The 20,150-nt window shown below is 44.4% G+C and overlaps 1 protein-coding gene across 2 annotated transcripts in view; it reads right to left on the bottom strand.

Moving 5' to 3' along the window:
* COP1 (COP1 E3 ubiquitin ligase) overlaps window positions 1-20,150 on the bottom strand; it is a 181,186-nt gene that overhangs the window by 43,364 nt on the left and 117,672 nt on the right. For both annotated transcript variants that reach the window (XM_077332509.1, XM_077332510.1), the window contains exons 16-18: window positions 14,978-15,095; window positions 7,991-8,115; window positions 5,411-5,571 (exon numbers count right to left, since the gene is read on the bottom strand). In XM_077332509.1, the coding sequence (XP_077188624.1) occupies window positions 5,411-5,571; window positions 7,991-8,115; window positions 14,978-15,095 (404 nt within the window). The remainder of the gene's footprint in view (window positions 1-5,410; window positions 5,572-7,990; window positions 8,116-14,977; window positions 15,096-20,150) is intronic.

Raw genomic sequence — 20,150 nt, 5'->3', positions numbered from 1 at the left:
TTTGCATTTGCAGGTTATCTTGAGGAGCAATCCACCCCCGTGAATGAATTTATACGTGAAAAGTATACCAATTAAGAGTTTGCAAACTCCTGTGCCAACAGATACCTCCATTTCTATTTGGTCCCTGGATTAAGGGCAGACTGGCCCATTGACTGGAAATGGTCACATGAAACCATGAAGTTGCTGTAGACTAAGTTGGTAGAGACAAGTGGGACAGTATGTAGTGAATACAAAGAGAGAAAGAAAATACCTATCCCAAGGCTACTATAAATGTTCCCACAGTTGGTATTACTAGCACCCCTATATTGAAGAGCCAAGGGCCGAAAACTAAGCTATATTATTCAAGAGAAGTTGAATTTCAAAAATTGGATATTCATGATATTTACATTCAAAGGACAACCATTGAGGAAAATTTCCATTTGAAAGCAGGACATATCTAGAAACCGTTCCGGCTGGATCCTATACAACAGGGGTAGTCAACCTGTGGTCTTCCAGCTGTCCATGGACTACAATTCCCATGAGCCCCTGCCAGCTATATTATTCAATAGAGGTTGAATTTCAAAATTTGTATATTCATGATATTTACATTCAAAGGACAACCATTGAGGAAAATTTCCATTTGAAAGCGGGACATATCTAGAAACCGTTCTGGCTGGATCCTATACAACAGGGGTAGTCAACCTGTGGTCTTCCCGCTGTCCATGGACTACAATTTCCATGAGCCCCTGCCAGCATTTGCTGGCATAGGCTCATGGGAATTGTAGTCCATGGACATCTGGAGGATCACAGGTTGACTACCCCTGCTATACAAGAATAAACAAACAAGAACGAAGAGTCCTTTACTTCATTTATTTTGTAATAATTTTAGTAATATTTATAGTAGCCTTGGGACAATTTTTCTTTCTCTCTCTGTAGACTGCTGGACCATAACTCTATATACACAGTAATGGGTTTAAACTACAAGTACAACGATATAGGCTAGATATCAGGAAAAAATTTGTCACAGTCAGAGTAGTTCAGCAGTGGAATAGGCTGCCTAAGGAAGTGGTGAGCTCCCCCTCACTGGCAGTCTTCAAGCAAAGGTTGGATACACACTTTTCTTGGATGCTTTAGGATGCTTTGGGCTGATCCTGCGTAGAGCAGGGGGTTGGACTAGATGGCTTGTATGGCCCCTTCCAACTCTATGATTCTATGATATGATTCTATATATAACCCAGTACCGTCTACTTTGAAGAGAACAGGTTGACTGAATGCCCAGGACGAGGTCTTTTCTAGCCCCGCTACATGGACTCTTGCAATTGCAAATGTGATGGATTAAACTTCAGGCTTTCTGCACACAAAGCACACGCTCTGCCACTCTTTTATAGGGCTCCCCTGGCGACTGCCTCTTTGGCTCGCGCCTAGCAGTCAAGCTTTATCGACAAAAGGTGAAAAGTCTATGCTCTCAAAAGTGCCCAAGAATCCAGTCTGCCGCCAAGCGCATTCACAGTAGTGACGAAGTGCCACTCACCCAGTCTGCTGCTTTTATCGCTCTAATAAATTAGTGCTTCAAGATAAATACATGGCAAACATTGTGAGGATAATTGATCAAGTTTGCATCTGATTAAATGACAAACCTAATTTTACATTTGACAAATGGGGGGGGGAGGAAGGATCCGTTTTACAAATAATTCCCATAATGCGGTTAGAACTGATTGCTGCAATTCAGTGAAACTAGCATTCTGATGGAATTTGCATTGGGGAGTACCCCTGAACAAACTCTATTTGCCACACACAGACTTCTTGCTAGGAGCTTGTGCAGGTTCTCAGCATTTGTTAGCACCTACTCAGGATTGTGCCTTGTATCACATGCAACCTTAATTCAACTGACAGGAGTGAGCTCTTTGTTTATTCACCAGCATAACTGTTAAATAAGAGTTTGCTATGTTTCTGTCACAGAGAACATCCCAAAGTCAGCAAATGACAACATGCAAACACTAATAAGCCGAGATTTATTTCAGTTAATTCCCATCTTTCTACTCTACAAGAAACAAGGCAGCAAATCGACAAAAATAACACGGAGGGCAGACAATCTTCCTTAAGTGAGCGTCAACGTTCTTGTGAAGCTTCAAGTTCTCACACATTCACAAAGACTGTCCTATATAGTTAGCTTTCACATATGAATATATTCTGTATCTATTCCTCTTTCAGAATGAAAATAGCAACAGTTCAGTAGGCTCCAAGCTCCATCACATTAACAGGAGCTAACAATAGAGATAAGCCTCACTTCTCTTCCAACTTTTGCTCTGACTGATCTTCTCTCATTCCCCCGATTCTTTTATACTACTCTTTTCAAGTTTCCAGTGCCAAGAATTAGGTGACCCCCCCTGAAAGCTCATAACCAGTTGGTGAATCCGAACTCTAATTCAGTTCAAAGGATTTCCAAAGCTTCTTCAACATGTAAAGGTAGTGCTTACTCTCCACCATGGGACTGGAAATCTACTGTCGGAAGGGCAAGCCCTAGTGTTGAGGTATTATTTATTTATTTATTTATTTATTTATTTATTTATTTATTTATTTATTTATTTATTTATTTATTTATTTATTTATTTATTTATTATTTGCGCCTCACTGCGATGAATTGGGGCAGCGCCGAGTCAGATATTGTGGCAAGCTACAGATCATAGCAAACAGGGAAGGGAAATGGGATTTAAGAGAAGAGGGAGATACATTTGTAACCCTTTGAACCATGAGCAGCAGCCTGAATCACTTTTCCGCACCAGAGGTTCCATGCCGGGATGCAGGCTGGATGGTTGATCCAGGGCAGGTTGCCCCGCCTCTTCCTGCTCCTGCATGGGGGAGCATTTGGCCCGGTGCATCTCATCCGCCCCGGATTTGTGCTCCCGCACAGGAGTCGGAGCAGCAAAGTGTGGAAACGAACTCTGACCAGTCTGAGCTCGGAAGTTAAGCACCATTAACCATGGTTAGTATTTTGACGGAAGACCAGGCTTGCTATGCAGAGGAAGGCAATGGCCAAACCATCTCTGTTCATGTCTAGCCTTAAAAACCCCAATAGGGTTAAGCACATATCTGTTGAGATGGCACTTAATTATTATTAAACAGTGCCTGGATTGCTACTTGAATCAGGCCCATATATGGAAGTTATTGTTTGTGTACCACATTTTCTATCCTAAGACAAGAGTGTTTTTTTTTTAAGTGAACATTTCAAGAGCATGCAGAAAGTACATCAGTAGCAATTAGAAGCATTATAAAAATAGGTATGGTAAGGCCTGGTGTCAAACAATGTGCCACAAGTTACTGAGTCACAATGTGTTGCTACTGAACCTTGTAGAATGGGAAGGTGGTTGCTATAACTTAAAGTAAAATAGGAATAACATGACAGCTTTCTCTGAAAAACACTGCTAAAAAAATTCTCTCTCAAGGAAGGTATGCTAATTATCCTAGGAAAAGTGGAAACAAACCACTGAGAAAGGAGTAGAGAAACAGGTAGAAGGCAATGGGGGGGGGGGGGGAGTTCAATGTCACATACAAAGCTTTCAGTTTCCCGTTTTATCCATACAACCACCTTGTGAGATAGGCTAGGCCAAAAGGGCAATTAGCCCAAGCTTACCCAGCAAGCTTCTGTGACATAGAAGAAGAAGAGTTGGTTCTTATATGCTATTTTTCTCTACCCGAAGGAGTCTCAAGGTGGCTTACATTCGCCTTCCCTTTCCTCTCCCCACAACAGACACCCTGTGAGAGAGGTGAGGCTGAGAGAGCCCTGATATGACTGAAGAAGAAGAGTTGGTTCTTATATGCTGCTTTTCTCTACCCAAAGGAGTCTCAAAGCGGCTTACAGTCACCTTCCCTTTCCTCTCCCCACAAGAAACACCCTGTGAGGTGAATGAGGCTGAGAGAGCCCTGATATGACTGAAGAAAAAGAGTTGGTTGTTATATGCCACTTTTCTCTACCCGAAAGAGTCGCAAAGTGTCTCACATTCACCTCCCCTTCCTCTCCCCACAACGGACACCAGACGTGGGGAATCAAACCCTGTCCTCCAGATTAGATTCCCCTGGTTAACCACCACACCAAGAGACAGTAACACAGTGCTAAACCAATCTCCACAAACCAGAGTGGGCAACCTCCTCCTAATTTGCTCAACATACAGGAATACCAGCAGAAAAAAATAAATAAAAATAAAAACATTTCCTGGAACTAAGGCTGACCTTCTGCACCTCTATCAAAATGAATGAAACAGTCAACAGCAAGTTGAGCTCCCATCTCAGAGGCTGCTCTTATATGTTCAGGAACCAGTGAAAGGCCCACATGTCAAAAGAATGTTACTTAGCAGAGCTAAAGTTCCTCCTCATTACGAAGGATCAAGACAGTTAGAAAGAGAAGGAGGTTGCAGCAAATGAAATGTGGGTAGAGACATTTATGTATTAAAGGCTAGGGAGACTCCAACAGGACCCATATTTCTGCCACCCTTTATATTAACGGTTCATTCAAAATGGCATCTTTTAATGAAAAAGCCTATATATAACAGAAGTTAATGTTCTCCAACAGCAGTAAAGTAGGGCCGGGGGCCGGGTGGGTTACGTGATCTTAAAATCCCAACCATTACACTGTAATAACTTTACTTTAAAGCACCGTCTATCACTGCAATTACACAAAACGCCATTGCGTAATTTCAACAGCTAACTTGCAAATGCCTAGTCTCCCCTAGGCCTGTTTATACATTGCAACAAAGGCACAGAACAGGGCTGGCCAAACTGCGGCTTTCCAGAGGTCCATGGACTATGGTTACCATGAGCCCCTGCCAGCATGGCAGGGGCTCATGGTAACTGTAGTCCATGGACCTCTGGAAAGCGCAGTTTGGCCAGCCTGAGCACGGAAGCACAGGCCTACTGTTACAGTCCAGCTGTGCCTGGGCTATGGCACTATAGTTTGCAGGGAGAGGCTCACAGGACGGAATGAACCTCTATATGCAGAAACTTGACATGTCCAGCAGAAGGTTTGACTCGAACTTGATTCCTAACAAGCCAGTTTGCCTAGACATACATTCCATCACGCCAGCCAACCAGACACGGATGCATGATGTCAGTGAGGATGAAGCTCTTCTCATGCGCTGCTCAGATACGCACAACACCACCATATATTCTGGTTCCTCAGTAAGAGACGTTCCTGGTAGCAGACAACACCACAAGCTACCAACTCTCGTGTGACTGCAGTAATAGGATGCTGCTTTGCACCAGACGTTGGTTCTTTCCCGACTCCAAACAGGATAATCCACGGCCTGTCATGCTTCAGCAGTTGTTTACTGCTGGCCGCAAACTGACTTAAATGCATGCCCTGCCAAACTCACCTTAGGGAAACATCACACCACCCCCCAAAAGACACAATATAAAAGGAGAGTAAGTAAATATTTACCCCGTCTGGCAGTGCCCTCCAGCACACGGCACTGACAAACTCATTTGTGTCATCCTCCTTCCGGTCCTTGTCCAGTACGCTTTTGACAGTGTCGAATTTGAAGGTTAGCAGTGTCTTTGAGAGACCCTTGTAGTACAGGTAGAGGGAGTTATTTTCACTTCCTACAGTTAACAAGGAGAGAAAGAAGGACACATTGGCAATGTGTGGGGGATTCCTAGAGATATGTACCAGGTCACCCCTTTTCCCACTCCTCATACAGCTGATCCAATGCCACCTCAGCAGAGAACTCCAAGAAAAGGAAAAGCAACATCACTAATGTATAACATACCAGAACAAAGTTTGAGTCCAGTAGAACCTTCATTATTCATTTATTTATTACATTTCTATCCTGCCCTGTCTCAAGTGACTCAAGATGGATCACAACGTTTTAAAAATTCCAGTTGTTGTTAGGTGCGAAGTCGTGTCCGACCCATCGCGACCCCATGGACCATGATCCTCCAGGCCTTCCTGTCCTCTACCATTCCCCGGAGTCCATTTAAGTTCACACCCACTGCTTCAGTGACTCCATCCAGCCACCTCATTCTCTGTCGTCCCCTTCTTCTTTTGCCCTCGATCGCTCCCAGCATTAGGCTCTTCTCCAGGGAGTCCTTCCTTCTCATGAGGTGGACAAAGTATTTGAGTTTCATCTTCAGGATCTGGCCTTCTAAGGAGCAGTCTGGGCTGATCTCCTCTAGGTCTGACCAGTACTATAGCAAAAAAACATCCAAGTTTTATGCAAGGTATAAGCTTTCGTGTGCATGCACACTTAAGATATAATGGAACAGAATATCCTCTATCATTACACATAGAGAGAGGGTGGATGGATAGGATTAATTGCCAGGAAGGGCTAGCCAGAGTAACGATACATTAAAAAAACTGGGTGATAATACCTGAGATTGGATTAAAGCAGTTATCAAGATATATGATAAACAAGAGGTAATGAACAGACAGACAAACCGAAGTAGTTTGCAGCTAGTGGCAGCAGGGTGTAACCCAGTGGTTCTCAACCACCATAATGCCGCAACCCCACCTCTGGTGGGGGTGGGGCATGCAGGCGCTCAACAATCTGGAGGCAGCGTGGAGGCGGCCACTGCCATAGCTCCGATGCCGCCACCACCAACCTGTCCTGGCGACCCCATGGAAGGGGCAAGCGACCCCAGTTGGGGTTGGGACCCCAAGGCTTAACCCAATCAGCGATTATTGCGCAGATTCTTTACCTTAGCTAGACCTTCCTAGCAATTAAACATACCCATCCATGTTATACTTGATGATATTCTGTCTCACTATATCTGACAGTGTGTGCATGCACATGAAAGCTTATACCTTGAATAAACTTTGTTGGTCTTAAAGGTGCCACTCAACTGAAGCTTTGTTCTGCTGTTTTAGACCCATGGAGGTACACACTTGAGTATAATATACCCATAAATGTAATATAGCAGATACACAAAATCCAGTGAGCCAGTGCCAACAAGGCAAGATAGTAGTTTTCAAGGCCAGTGTCACTTTATAGGGCATATAAACAGAAAGCATCTTTTCCAAGATGTTACAGCAACAGTATGTCTCTGTTCTCCAGTAGCAACTTTATTCTGCTTTCCTTATGATACCAGAGTTCAAGGAGGATTCAGAGTTCCATAAAACGATGTTAGATTGTTAAAGGTGATGAAAAATTCACAGGTTTGTCACTGAAATTGTCTGCCTTCTCAGGTTTCTTTACAAGAGGTGGGACAGGTAGCTGATGAGGAAGCTTCAAATGTCACTGAGATGACCAAGAAACCCCATCAATATTACCAGGGTCTTATAAAGATTGTCATTTGATTCATAATATATGTACTCTCACAGTGATTAATTCTAGGCTATCAAGAGCTTTCAGGAGTGTTTAATACTTGCAACATTTGAGGAGGGGGGAAAGAATGAGTAGCTTAATTCACTGTAGCTTGAAATTGTCCTCAGGTTAAAATTAAAGTGGGTGCACTGATTCCTCTCATCTCTCTCCTTTAACCACAAAATGGTATACTCGGTTTTCAGGGGTGGAGGGGAACCTATACAGCAAGACTTACAGGCACTGCAGAAGATCCAAGCTAAACATTCAAGCAAAAGAGATGATTCAAGGAGATATCAGATACAATCAAGTGGTTAGGATTCTTCCATAAGAATCTGTGCTGTTGCACTTAGAATCATAGAGTTGGAAGGGACCTCATGGGTCATCTAGTCCAACCCCCTGCACTATGCAGGACGTTCACATCCCTATCGCTCTTCCACTGTAACCGGCCACACCCTTGAGCCTTCACAGAATCAGCTTTATAGGAAATGCAACTGTGACAGCCCTCTTAATGACTAAGTCATCTTAATTTAAACAAATTCTTATTCACAGGTAAGGCAGGAACAATATCTACTTGTTTTGTAACATATTAGAGGGCAATGCATACCCTATGTCCTTGTATTCCACTGTGCCTCCCACACACAGCATGAGCTAACCACTCATACAGTACTAAAAACTGAAGCACTGCGTAGCCCCTTGTGTTGAATGGGTCTTTGACTTACCACAGGCAATATAATCTCCATTGGACGCCAAACCTACAAAATTTTTCTCATTGATATGACCTTTAAAGGAACGCAGACAGTGTGGCTTTCCTACATTCCACAGCTTTAGCTGACTGTCCGTTGACCTGAGGAGGAAAAAAAACCCAGATATGAGCCGTCAAGGAATGTTAATTAACATCTTGCCAGGGCAGGGGAAAATGTCACACACAGAAGCACATGGTGCATGGGCACCAGCGTGTCTCCAGACTGGGCCACGAACCAGATTCCCAATGGGACCCTTCCATTCCCCAATGGATTGTACCAGAAAGTTGCATTCACTAGGAGCACACACACCTTTCCCGAAGTTTTTGCCAAACCTTTACTCTCATTAATATTTACCCTCCAGGTATTTTATTTGTCAGGTATTTTATTTAAACAAGATTTTGATTTAAGTTTTCAGGGCTTGGCACTTATGAAAAATAAACTTCAGAGGGGGGAAAAATCTGAATATTAGTTTACACTTACAAAGTGAACCCTTAATCCCCTAGAAAACACAAAAGAAATAACACATTTTCTATGTAAAAGAACAAGTCACAGGAGAAAACACCTGACTCATAATGGTGTATTTCAGAAGTCGCTTATTTTAAAGTATTGTGAATATTTATGCTCTGTCAGATAAACAGAGATCTACCTTCCAATTCATGCACACATCATATCCCTGCCTTTGGAGAGGTCTAGGTATGTCAACCAAGGTGTAAACATTTATTCCAAAGCACATCTCACTGTATTCACTGGGGCTTACTCCCAGGTAGGTGTACACAAGACCATAGCCTTAGTTTTTAAATAAGCACTTTTGTCTAGCATCCCTCAGTGGGGGGTGTTTGGGAGGAGAGGGAAAAAAGCACACACAAGAGAGCCAAAGCACATTTGACCACCTGTCTCCGGTATGGCATTCTGGAAGCAAACAGTGCTGTCCTAAGCAACGCTGCAGTCTTAGAAGTCCATCTGAAGCCAATGGGAATAGAAAGGGTGTAACTCTGCTGAGGAGAGCACTGCAAAGCTCTAATGCTAAAGCTGTACGCTAAACACTTCACCTCTAGGAAGTACAGAAGCAGCGATATAAATTACCTTGATTTAAACCAACCCGCGGTGGCGAATTGAAACACTAATTCCGCACTTGCAACTTTAGAGAGTTTTTAACTAGTGGAAAGAGCAGACAACCCCATATCCAAGGGTGAGATGTCACCAATACACTATCCCCTAATGCCCAGCTGTCAGGATTCTATGATTACTTCCAGATCTGCGCTGCTAGTCAGCTCATCAGTAAGGTCACTTTATATATAAAGAAGCACTTCACCTCCAGGCTTGTGTTGCAAGCAATCTAGAATCTCATTTGGTATTACTGGGAGGAGGGGAGGATGAAAAGAAGCCCTTAAAAAGCATCCCTTTGGAAACACTTTTCACTTGAGTGTTCATAAACAACCACGGACTAAACTTTCCCATTTATATAATCCAAATGGGAACCTGCAAGGGCTTGCCAGAGACCAACTCATTCCCCCCCTTCCCCATTGTTTCCCCTTTCTCTTTCCTGAAAGCCATCAAAGCCCTTCCTCTTTCCTGCTCCCTTCTCTACATGGCTCTGCCCCTGTCTTCGGCCTCCCCTCGCATAAGCAGCCTCTAACTAGGAAAAAGATGTCGCTGTAGGGTGCCGATTACTGCAACAGGCCCCCTTGCATGCTAGTGATCACTCAAGGATTTGTGGAGGTGCACCTCACTTCCCACCCACCCATCCCTTCCCCCAGATAACCACCTCCGAATGATATCCTCTTTTCCTCCTCCTGACCCAACATGCTTCACTTCTCTCTCTCTCATTCTCAACCTACCTTTTAACTGCCTCACAGCTTCCGTTGTATAATTCACATCTATTTTACTTGTGTTTCACTGATGCCCCACCTTTCCCCAGGGGGCTCAGGGGAGCGCACAACAGTTTATCAATCATGTACAATTATTAGCATTAAAAGAAGCCTCACACTTTCAGACCAGCCACCCCTTTCTCTTTAGAAAGAGCAGTTATTATCATGGGTTCATCCACTAACCTTGGTGGTAGGTGTCAGCTGTGTGTTACATACTTTTCTCCACGGTGGAGACCAGAACAGCTTCCATTATTCTCCCTTCCTCCTTTTTTTTATCATAACAGGATAGGTTGAGAGTACGTGATTGGCCCAAAAGCAAGTTTTCACAGCAAATGGGGATTTGAACCTGGGTCTCCCAAATTCTACTTTGCTGCTCTTATCACTATACCACACTGGCTTTCATAGGGCGGGCTGTTGAACAGCAGCAAGCATCTGGCAAGCAGCCTCTCAATGGGATCTGGAGATCTCTTGAAATAGATAATCCCCAGTCAATGGAGATCTATCTTCCTGGAGAAAATGGCAGCTTTGGACAGCAGACTCTACAGCATTATACTAGCTGAGGCTCTTTCCCTCCCCAAACCCCACACTTTCCAGAATCCAGTGCAAAATATACTGGAATGGCAACCTAGAGTCCACTGCCCAAAGCAGCCATTTTCTCCAGGAGGATAGATCTCTGTTGACTGGAGATCAGCAATAATGCCACTTATAGGGCCTGGCCCTATGTCTTCCTGTTAAAACTCCGATCAGCCCTGGAAAGGATACTGGCCCCTCCCCTGGCCTTTTACTCACATATAAAAAGCCAGGGATGTTATGGTTGCCTAGTAATGACCATGGAGGAAATCTGTCTTTTAAAGCTAAAGGTGATCATTTTATCATTTTGAGGTTTTAAAAAAAACAACAAAAGACCTTTTTTTAAGGTTTCACACTTTCCTACAAACATGAGTGTTTTCCAGGTTTGTAGAGAACTCTGTCTTGCCCATTCATACCTCTAATCACCAGACTTAAGCACAGATATGGCTGAGTTCGGATTCAGCTGACTTCTCTATTAGAATATACAAGTGGGGGACTAGAGAAACTCAAGGGGGGGGCAGGTGATATCACTGAGCCCAGAGCAGCTAAAGGCCCCACCCAGCTGCAGTGGCAGCAGCCTCCAGGAGCTGCTTGGAATGATTCCCAGCCTCCACCACTGGGTGCAGAGGAGCACCCTCCACCCACCATTGCCAGCTCTTGCTATATACATTATCTACACATGCACTGCCAATGCAATTTTACTTTGGGGGAAATTTAAACTCCCCATCCATTTTTTTAAAAAATACCAGCTTTTTCTGCAAACCTGGGGGGGAATCAGTGGACAGGCTGATTGCAGCACCATGGCAGGTTACAGAGGATGAGCGATAGGGTTGTGAGTGTCCTGCATAGTGCAGGGGGTTGGACTAGATGACCCAGGAGGTCCCTTCCAGCTCTATGATTCTATGATTCATAATACATTGGTCTAGTTTTCACTAAAATGGCGAGACTGTGTTTCAACAGCTATATTTCAGAATGGGGAAAACAGGTTCCTACTCGAAGACCACTAGCATATCAGGGAGAATGCCAGGCTACAAGCTCTCTCCCTGACAAGCCCACATATTCAAATGGAAAATTTGAATATGGAAAAGCAAATATGCCCCTACAGCACCACAGACATAAGCCTGCCTCTTCAGTAGGAATGAAGCTGTTAGTTTACCATCCATCCACTCTCCCTGGCCTCAGACTCCACAAGTTTAACTCGTCTCCAGTGTCACCAGGGGTAGGCTTCTGACACCTCATAGGAAACTAACGCGTGAGCCCATATACAGATTCCAATTTGCTTCAAACACCATGAGCCCTTTTCAGGAGGCCAGGTCCTTTAGCTGTCTAGAGATGAACCTACAGCCAGAAAGACTGAAATCCCATCACAGTGAGAGCCTCAGTAAGTGTCAATGGATGAGCCACTTGTGGAATCAGTCACCTCTGGCAATGTGGAAACAATTGCCTACAGTGCAGTGTCGTTTTCAGGACCAAATGAGCTCATACAAAGCTGCCTTTGTGATGAGTCACGGCCATCTGTTAGCCTAACTCTGTGAAGCCTCCTTTGACTGTCAGTATCTCTTCCGGGTCTAATTGGGATATGGACCATAGTGGAGGGGAGGGGAGAAGGCACTTCAATCGCTCCCCTCTTGTGCCGTTTCTCTAAGCCACTGACTCTGTTGTTGGGCTGCATGTGCGCTAAACACTGGGGCAAATAACACCCCCCCCCCACACACCAGTAATTCCAAGTTGGGAAAATGGTGCAGGGGGACCCTGAAACCTGCTTCTCTCCACCACTGCACACTGTGGTCTGATATTAATTGCGGCGGGCCTGTGGTGCTTGGGAAATAAGTTCCCCACAGGTGCCATTCAGTTGCAGAGGCTGAGAGTCCAAACATATTGTGTTGTTTGCAGCTAATGGAGATGCCAAGGATTGAACTTGGAATCTTCTGTACGCAAGGTGTGCAAAATATTAAATATCGGGGGGGGGGGGGAATCCAAGGCAGGCAGGAAAGCTTAGCCCTCTTCAGAATATGCTCTCACATGTCCCTCCACCCCCATGTACACAGAGGAATTGCATTTGCTGTGCTTACCCCCGACACCTGCAACATTCGATGGAACATCTGCAGCAAGCCCACAATCACATGACCTAAACATGGGTAGGTAGCTTCATGCCATCAGGATCCTGCTTTAAGCAGCATGCCCAACTGCATTAAAGAGTGAGCATTCTGCACACATAAGGACTTGCAGCAAATGTTGGCTGAATACCCAAGTATTTGGGGGGGGGGGCAGGGCCAGTAGGCACAATCCCATTCCCTTCTCTGGGCATTCAGTGGCCAGTATCTGAAGAGGGCTCTTATAGGAATGGAAGTTCTTGGACCTGAACTGACTCTGGTTGCAAATTGTAATACAAGCAGTGGAATTTTTCTATCCAGGCTCTCTGTGGGGCGGTGAGTGCCTCGTGTAAAAAGCAATCCTAGACCATTCCAGTTTTTTTTTTAAATTATAGAAACAAAGCCCAACAGTGGAAATGAAGTGCAAAATGAAAGGAGCCTCAGACCTTGCAGATGCTCGCAAGCTTCCCTAAAGCATGCCCTCCTAAAAGCCAGCCACAGGGCATGGGAATGGCCATTATCAGTGAGTGTGCAAATCAGTACCTGGAACTGATGAACTTTGCTAAACGGTAGCCTGTTCCAAAGGGACCAGAAGTCAAAATGTAACACAAGGCAGAATGAATCAATGTGATCCATTAAAAAAAAAAGAAGAAGCAAAAGTTGGAAAGAACTAATATTTTATTCTGGGAATTTTGTTGTTATTAATGCCATTAATCACTGGTAAAGCTCCGCTGCCACCAAGCTCTGGACCTCAAATGCAAGCAAAAGCTGCCTTCCGCAATATTAAATTATAGCACACTGCATGGGCGGTGAAGGAGGGAGAAGAGCCCCAGGTTTCTTCATCGCTCTGCCTTGCCCAGCTATTGCATCAACCGGATTTGACAGCTCTGTCAATATAGCTCCTAAGGCCATGGAACAAGCATTTACAAATGCTCATCTCTCAAGCAGGACATGCCCATTTTGTCCTTTCAAGGTCCCGTCTCTGCTGTTGCTCTTGGGTCACACAGGCAAAAAAATTCTCTCTTTCCTCTTTACGAAAGAAACATTGCCACAGCAAGCGCTTAACAAGTCAGCTCGACTTAAGGTTTTATGAGAAGTGCTTCTCTTTTAATCGCCAGTGACACATGCGTAAGATTTGGACAGAACAGGCTGCTGTATTCAAATCTCATCAACCTGAATATTGTTACTTGTCTTAATGTAGCAATATGGCAACTTGAAGCCAACTTAAAGGTTGTGTTATTAGACTCGGATGTAAAAGAGAACACGATTATAGTAGCAGAAGCATTCCAGTTCTACAAGACAGGCAGATGTTGCTCTAAGCATTTTGACATTTGTTTGGAAAACTGAGCTATATGTTCTTGACTGGAGGTCTTAAGGAGGAAAAGGGAGGGAGAGGAATGCAAACCATGATTTAGGTACTTAGCATTTGTCCTTTTTAATGGTGCTCAAAACATCCCTCAGTAGATATCTTGTTAGGCCTGAGAAACAAACCAGTATTATCACCCCTGTATTGTAGGGGTTTGTATAGGAGGGGGAAAGCCTGATATAACAGGGGTTGGTCTTGTTGCCCCAAGTGACTTCCTTCTTTACCAGAGGCAGCAAGTTAATTCTATCACTTCTTAGAAAATAACTCTAAATAACTTTCTATTACCTACTGAACAAATGTGTGCCAAAAATAAGATTTGTAGCTCTCTGATACCACCAAGAACCCCTGCAAGTTCTTGGAACATCTGCCAGTTAAAATAACCTTACAATGGACACTACCGTCCATCCTTCAAATCAACTTTTTGACCATTCAGAACCCCCTGAAACATTCTTCAGGCTTTGAGAAACCCCAGGAGTGGTGCAATCGTGCACAATACACAATACAGTTGGGAAGCATAGCTTTGTACACACCCACCTGGGGCTATTCCCCTTCCCACCCCCTCCAGGCCCATCATTGGCCATTTGGGGGGTGGGGTGGGGTCGATGACCATATATGGACCTATCATCCAATAAACGTTTAACACATTTTAGAAATGTATAAAAATTAATTAACTCCCACCCATTCGTGAAACCTTTCCAGGGTCATCAAGAAACCCCGGGGCTTCACGAAACCCTGGATGAGAAAGGCTGCTTTAAATGATCACCTGCAAATCTGACCCAAAAGAAACACAACGGCTCCTTTCAAAAGACATTACTGGGTAGGAGCTTCCAAAATTAAAGCAAATGCCCCCTAATTCTATGCTTTTCTTGGATTCCTTTGCGTTAATGAAGAGGTGAGAAGTATCTTTATAATTACGTTCTAACAAAAGCACAGCAATCTGTTGAGCAGAATGATAGTTCACACAGGCACAGACTCCCACCCACAAGCCATGTACGATCCAAGTTCTCTGAAATTCGCCAAGCGTCAGTGAGTGTCACCTCTTGCCACTAGGGAGAGAAATACTTACGCAGAAACTATTTCCTCCCCACTAACAAACTTCGCATACGAAACAGCCTTGCGGTGCCCTTTGAAGACCATGATTGGCTGCTTGGTGTTCCGAAGGTCGTAATAGTGAACACAGTGATCTGGAGGAGAAGGGGGGGGGAAGAATCGTGAGATATGCAAAGACTCTATGGAAAGTGGTAAGTTCACACCATTCAATTATTCAAGCACCTGAATTTGCACACAAAAGTGGAGCATAATGACACCAACTGATTCCCACTGTTGCTCTGAAAGGGCTACCACAATGCTTCAGAATTGCCAGTACATTTTAGTTTCTGCAGCGTTCCCCACAAAACCGTAACCAAGAAGAGAGACAAATCCACAGTACAAAAGTATCCTTAATTAAGGAACACAGTTAATCTTTTTACAATGTTGTGTTTCGCTATTGGGTTTAATGAGAGCCCTGACGGAGCTATCAGCGTTCCGCAGGGCCTGCAAAATGGAGCTCTTCCGCTAGGCCTTTGATTGAGGTCAGGGCTAGGAACAACGGGGTGCCTCCTCAGGCTTTGCAGCAACATCTAGCGCACCCCACCCTGGTGGGTGGATGGCTGCGGAGATGGGGGAGGGATTGTGCTGCCAATCTTGTTCTATTTTAATGTTTTGTCTTTCTGTTATGGGACAGGGTTTTATGATATTTTATGGGGATTTTTTAATATATTGTACCCTGTCACGAGTCTAGAGAGTGGCAGGCTAAAAATCTAAGAAATATCTAATGAATAAATAAATACAATGTTTCAGGAGAGGGGTGCTGATAATTAACATGTGCCAAAACATCTCTGACCCCTACCTAAATGTTAACCTGTATCTTGTTGACCGCTCTTGACTTGGAATGACCACAGCATGGGGGAAAAAATAGAACAAACTTTTGTTGTTGAAGCAGCGCTGAGCTATGGTTCAGAGATTTCCCCAAGCAGGGGTAGTCAACCTGTGATCCTCCAGATGTTCATGGACTACAATCCCCATGAGCCGCTGGCAGGGGCTCATGGGGATTGTAGTCCATGAACATCTGGAGGACCACAGGTTGACTACCCCTGCCCCCAAGGACTACATCCCCAGTTCATATCAGTATTAACCATGGTATAAGCACAGATACTTACGTTATTTAAAGTCCACCTTAAACTAGGACTTACAGCCTGTTTCCAGATTTGCTCCACAGGAGTACATTTACTTCTAACCTCAGTGCAGACAGAATGCTACACCATATTTAGCACTGCAATTTGCGTTAAGTTGCTATTAGAGACTAATGAAGTGGAAACGGAAAGAATGAGAAAATGGATCCAGAACACACTAAGTTGAATCTGACAAGGAGAAAATTGGATTCTGAAATGGTCTTCATCTTAGACTTCCTTGAAGAGAGAAAAGCTTCCTCTGATGGAGAAGTCTTTCTTGGTTGATGAGGAAGACGTAGTGCAGGGGTAGTCAAACTGCGGCCCTCCAAATGCTGGCAGGGGCTCATGGGAATTGTAGTCCATGGACATCTGGAGGGCCGCAGTTTGACTACTCCTGAGAACGGAGCCTTGAGATCCAACCCAATATATGAAGAAACCCTCTTGGTCAAAAGACTAGGAATTTTTTGCTTCAGTAATCTAAGGCAGCAGCAGAGCTGCTTCAGCAGGAGCTCTGGATTTTTCTTTCACTATAACCATAAATTAGACTAACAAAGCTGGGAAGATTGCAGTCACCGATTACACTGTTACAAATGGTCACTGGCCTTATCTGTAGATATCCGAATTTTGCATAGCAAACTCCCAGCCCCTGAGCATATAATATACAAAAAAAGAAAATGTATCTACCAACTGAGAAAAATCCTTCAAGCACCTGACAAAGCAGATTGTATCCCACAAAAGCTCATGCTGCAATAAATAAGGTCTCAAAGGACTTGGTGGCAAAAGGCTAACATTGGCTACCTCTCTGGAAAAGGTCTTATACTAGAGAAGCTTTTCAGACGATGTTTATGAAAGACTGTCCTCTTTTATTTCTTAAATGTTGTAGATGCCAGAAAACAAACTGACAACAGAAAGAATGACAAGAGGAAGAGAGACAAGCCACTGGATTAATGCAGGCAGGGATAGAAGTGGAGTGGGCAAGAACATCTGCTTGCAGTTTCCGAATTCACCTTCCTAAATCCTGCAATGAACATCTCCGTGCCCGATGGCATATGGCCCGGGCCCAGCACGCCCACCTGCATAGCCTACACAATCCATCAACTTCTGCTCCAATCAGTATGACTCCAGGAAACTGTATGGCTGCAGGATGCTAAAATTAGTTGCTTAATTATTAATTGATTATCGCTGCCGCTGTGGTGTCTGTGCCCAACTGAAGGTGGGTGTTTTTAAAAAAAATTAAATCAATCCCAAGTTTGCAATTTTTAAGTAGACACATCAAGCCTAATGCTTATCACATTCATTAATGCCTAAACAGGTGGTCGTGTCTTCTAATTAAAAAGATTCACTCCCTCTTTCGCTCAGACCATATGGACCTTTCACTGAACAAGATGAAAAAGCACTACCTACCTACTAAGGAAGCCAAGATCTTAAAGCGGGCTAAGTGAGAGGAATAAAAATCCCAGGTACCACGCAGCAGAAACCTCTCAAACTGATTTACGATAGACTGAGCCGTCTCACACCGCTGGCCTGGCTCCTAGCAATCTTGTCCATCTTGGACTGTATATTCAAAGAGCTCTAAAACATTCAAACAATTCCAGCAGTAATGAGTGCCAAGAACAGACCGGGAAAACAGCACCGGCTTTGCCAAGGAATCTTGGTCCTGGTCCATCCGCCGTCCCTCCCATAGCAGTAGGGCTCCTATGCCATTCGGTCCTGATGTGGATTGCTAGCCCAAAACCAAGAATCAGAGGCAGCAAAGACCTTGAGTATCATTAAGCAGCTGGGGGAGAGGGAGAGACAATACTTAGCAGTCACAGGACGGAGAAATAATTTTGAACCTCAAAATCAAGTTTGGGTTTGTTTGTTTTTTGCCAAGATCTGTATCGTATTTTTTTAACATGCTTGTTGGAAAGAGCAGCTTCACAGACCCTGTTTTCCTGGTTATTCATAGAATCATAGAGTTGGAAAGGGCCATATAGGCCATCTAGTCCAACCCCCTGCTCAACGCAGGATCAGCCCTAAGCATCCTAAAGCATCCAAGAAAAGTGTGTATCCAACCTTTGCTTGAAGACTGCCAGTAAGGGGGAGCTTACCACCTCCTTAGGCAGCCTATTCCACTGCTGAACTACTCTGACTGACAATTTTTTTCCTGATATCTAGCCTATATCGTTGTACTTGTAGCTTAAACCCATTACTGTGCGTCCTCTCCTCTGTAGCCAATGGAAACAGCATTCCTATTGCTGGAGAAGCTTTCCTGATGCCAAGGTTTCTAAGGAGACCTTCAGTGGGTTGACTTTCACCCGCTTTTCCCCCTTCTTATTGTGAGCTGCAGCCATAATCACCACAGATGCTGGAAAGGGATATGGCAGAACCATCACAGTGGACTCTGAGTCTGCATCATCTTTACACTCACCGCTGGGAGCCAAAAGGTGGACTCACGTGGCTCCAGAAACAACTAGCCAATCACGAGGGCTATCCCTTTAATGGATTAGCTATCGAAATACTTTTTGAGGACAAAGAATTAGCTGTCTCCTTCGATAAACCCCTGCAGGAGAAAACTAGAGATGTACAACCTCCTCACCCAGTATTTTTCAAGTTCAGGTATCCTGAACCCCCTCCCCCTCCCCAAATTGTTATTGGCAAATATTCCTGACTCCCCATACTGGTATGTTATTCAGATTTGGGATTTACTTGGAAATTCTGAATTTTTCCAGCTCCATTATATTCAATGAGGGTCCTTATAACTAATGAGCCCCACAGGGTACAATGCGGAATTGATTTGGGAGTATCTCGGGTGGATGGGGGTGTTTTCTGAGGTAGAGGCAGCCAATTTGCAGCATAGCTGCTGGTGCCTCTCCCTCACCACCCCAATTTTCTAAAACATTGGATCAGGAGGTCCAATTCTATGAGTCCTCAAAAAAGTAGTAGTAGAAAAGCTGGGGGGTTTAATCACTTTTCACTACCAAAAGGAGTCCCAAAGTTTAAAAAATCAGCCAACAAGGATTCTTGCCCTTTACGTGGAACATCCACAATCCCACCCTCCTGCAAAATAGCAAGCCCCCACGCCCCCCCCCCCGCATGCAGCGGTACCTGTCCACTGTGGCTATGTCCCCCAGAAAGCTGCAGAACATGCAGCTCCACAGCACCCTGGAGTGGTGCCACTGGTGCAGAATCGGCCTGTGAGAGCTGCAACTGGTCCAAGGTCACCTAGCTGGCTGCATGTAGAGGAACAGGGAATCAAACCCAGTTCTCCAGATTAGTCTCCGCCACTCTTAACCACTACACCACACAGGGTCTCAAAAGGACTGGGTCTGTTTAAACACCTTCTCTAAGTGGTGAGTTCACCTGGAAGAAATTTAAAGGGACTGCAATCCCTTTACACACCCGTCAACCTCACCTATCTGGCAGTCCATTTAGGAGCGTGAAAAAAATACCCAAACTGTATCTGTCTGAAAGAATAACCCTGAAAGAAAAAATAACAATAAGGTATTTTTCTGATATATTTTCGGCTGGGATATAGTTAAATCTAGAGCCTAGACAGAACCAACAATCTGCCTCACTCACTGTAATACACATGAATCCACTTCACCATATGCCTCCTAGAGATACTCATCAATCCCCCGTACAGTTCTCTAGCAATTTGTCTGGAATAACATTTAAACACTACCTAAACTTACATGTATCCGAGCTTTGCCTTAGGAAAACTTTCACTCTTCTGTGTACTAGCAAGTGCTGGAGAACATTTATTGCACTGGCTTCATGGGTGGTGGCATGTCCCCTGAAGGCCTTATGGGCAGTGGCCCAGTCCCCAGACGCCTTGTGGGGATCACCTTGGCCTTTGCTGGCGTTGGGGGCAGCTGCCTGGCCCCCAGAGGCCTCATCCTCCTCCTCCTCCTCCAACTGCCTTGCCTGCTAAATGTCTGACAAATTTAAAAATAATATATAACAATTAATTTACTCCCAACCGTTCAGGAAAATCTTCCAGGGCAATCAAGAAAACCCTGGTTGAGAAAACCTGCTCTAGAGTATCTA

The sequence above is a fragment of the Paroedura picta genome, chromosome 4, assembly GCF_049243985.1.
Source record: "Paroedura picta isolate Pp20150507F chromosome 4, Ppicta_v3.0, whole genome shotgun sequence".
NCBI lineage: Eukaryota > Metazoa > Chordata > Lepidosauria > Squamata > Gekkonidae > Paroedura > Paroedura picta.
The sequence above is the reverse complement of the archived record's forward strand: the minus strand, read 5'-3'. Positions and strand labels throughout refer to the sequence as shown.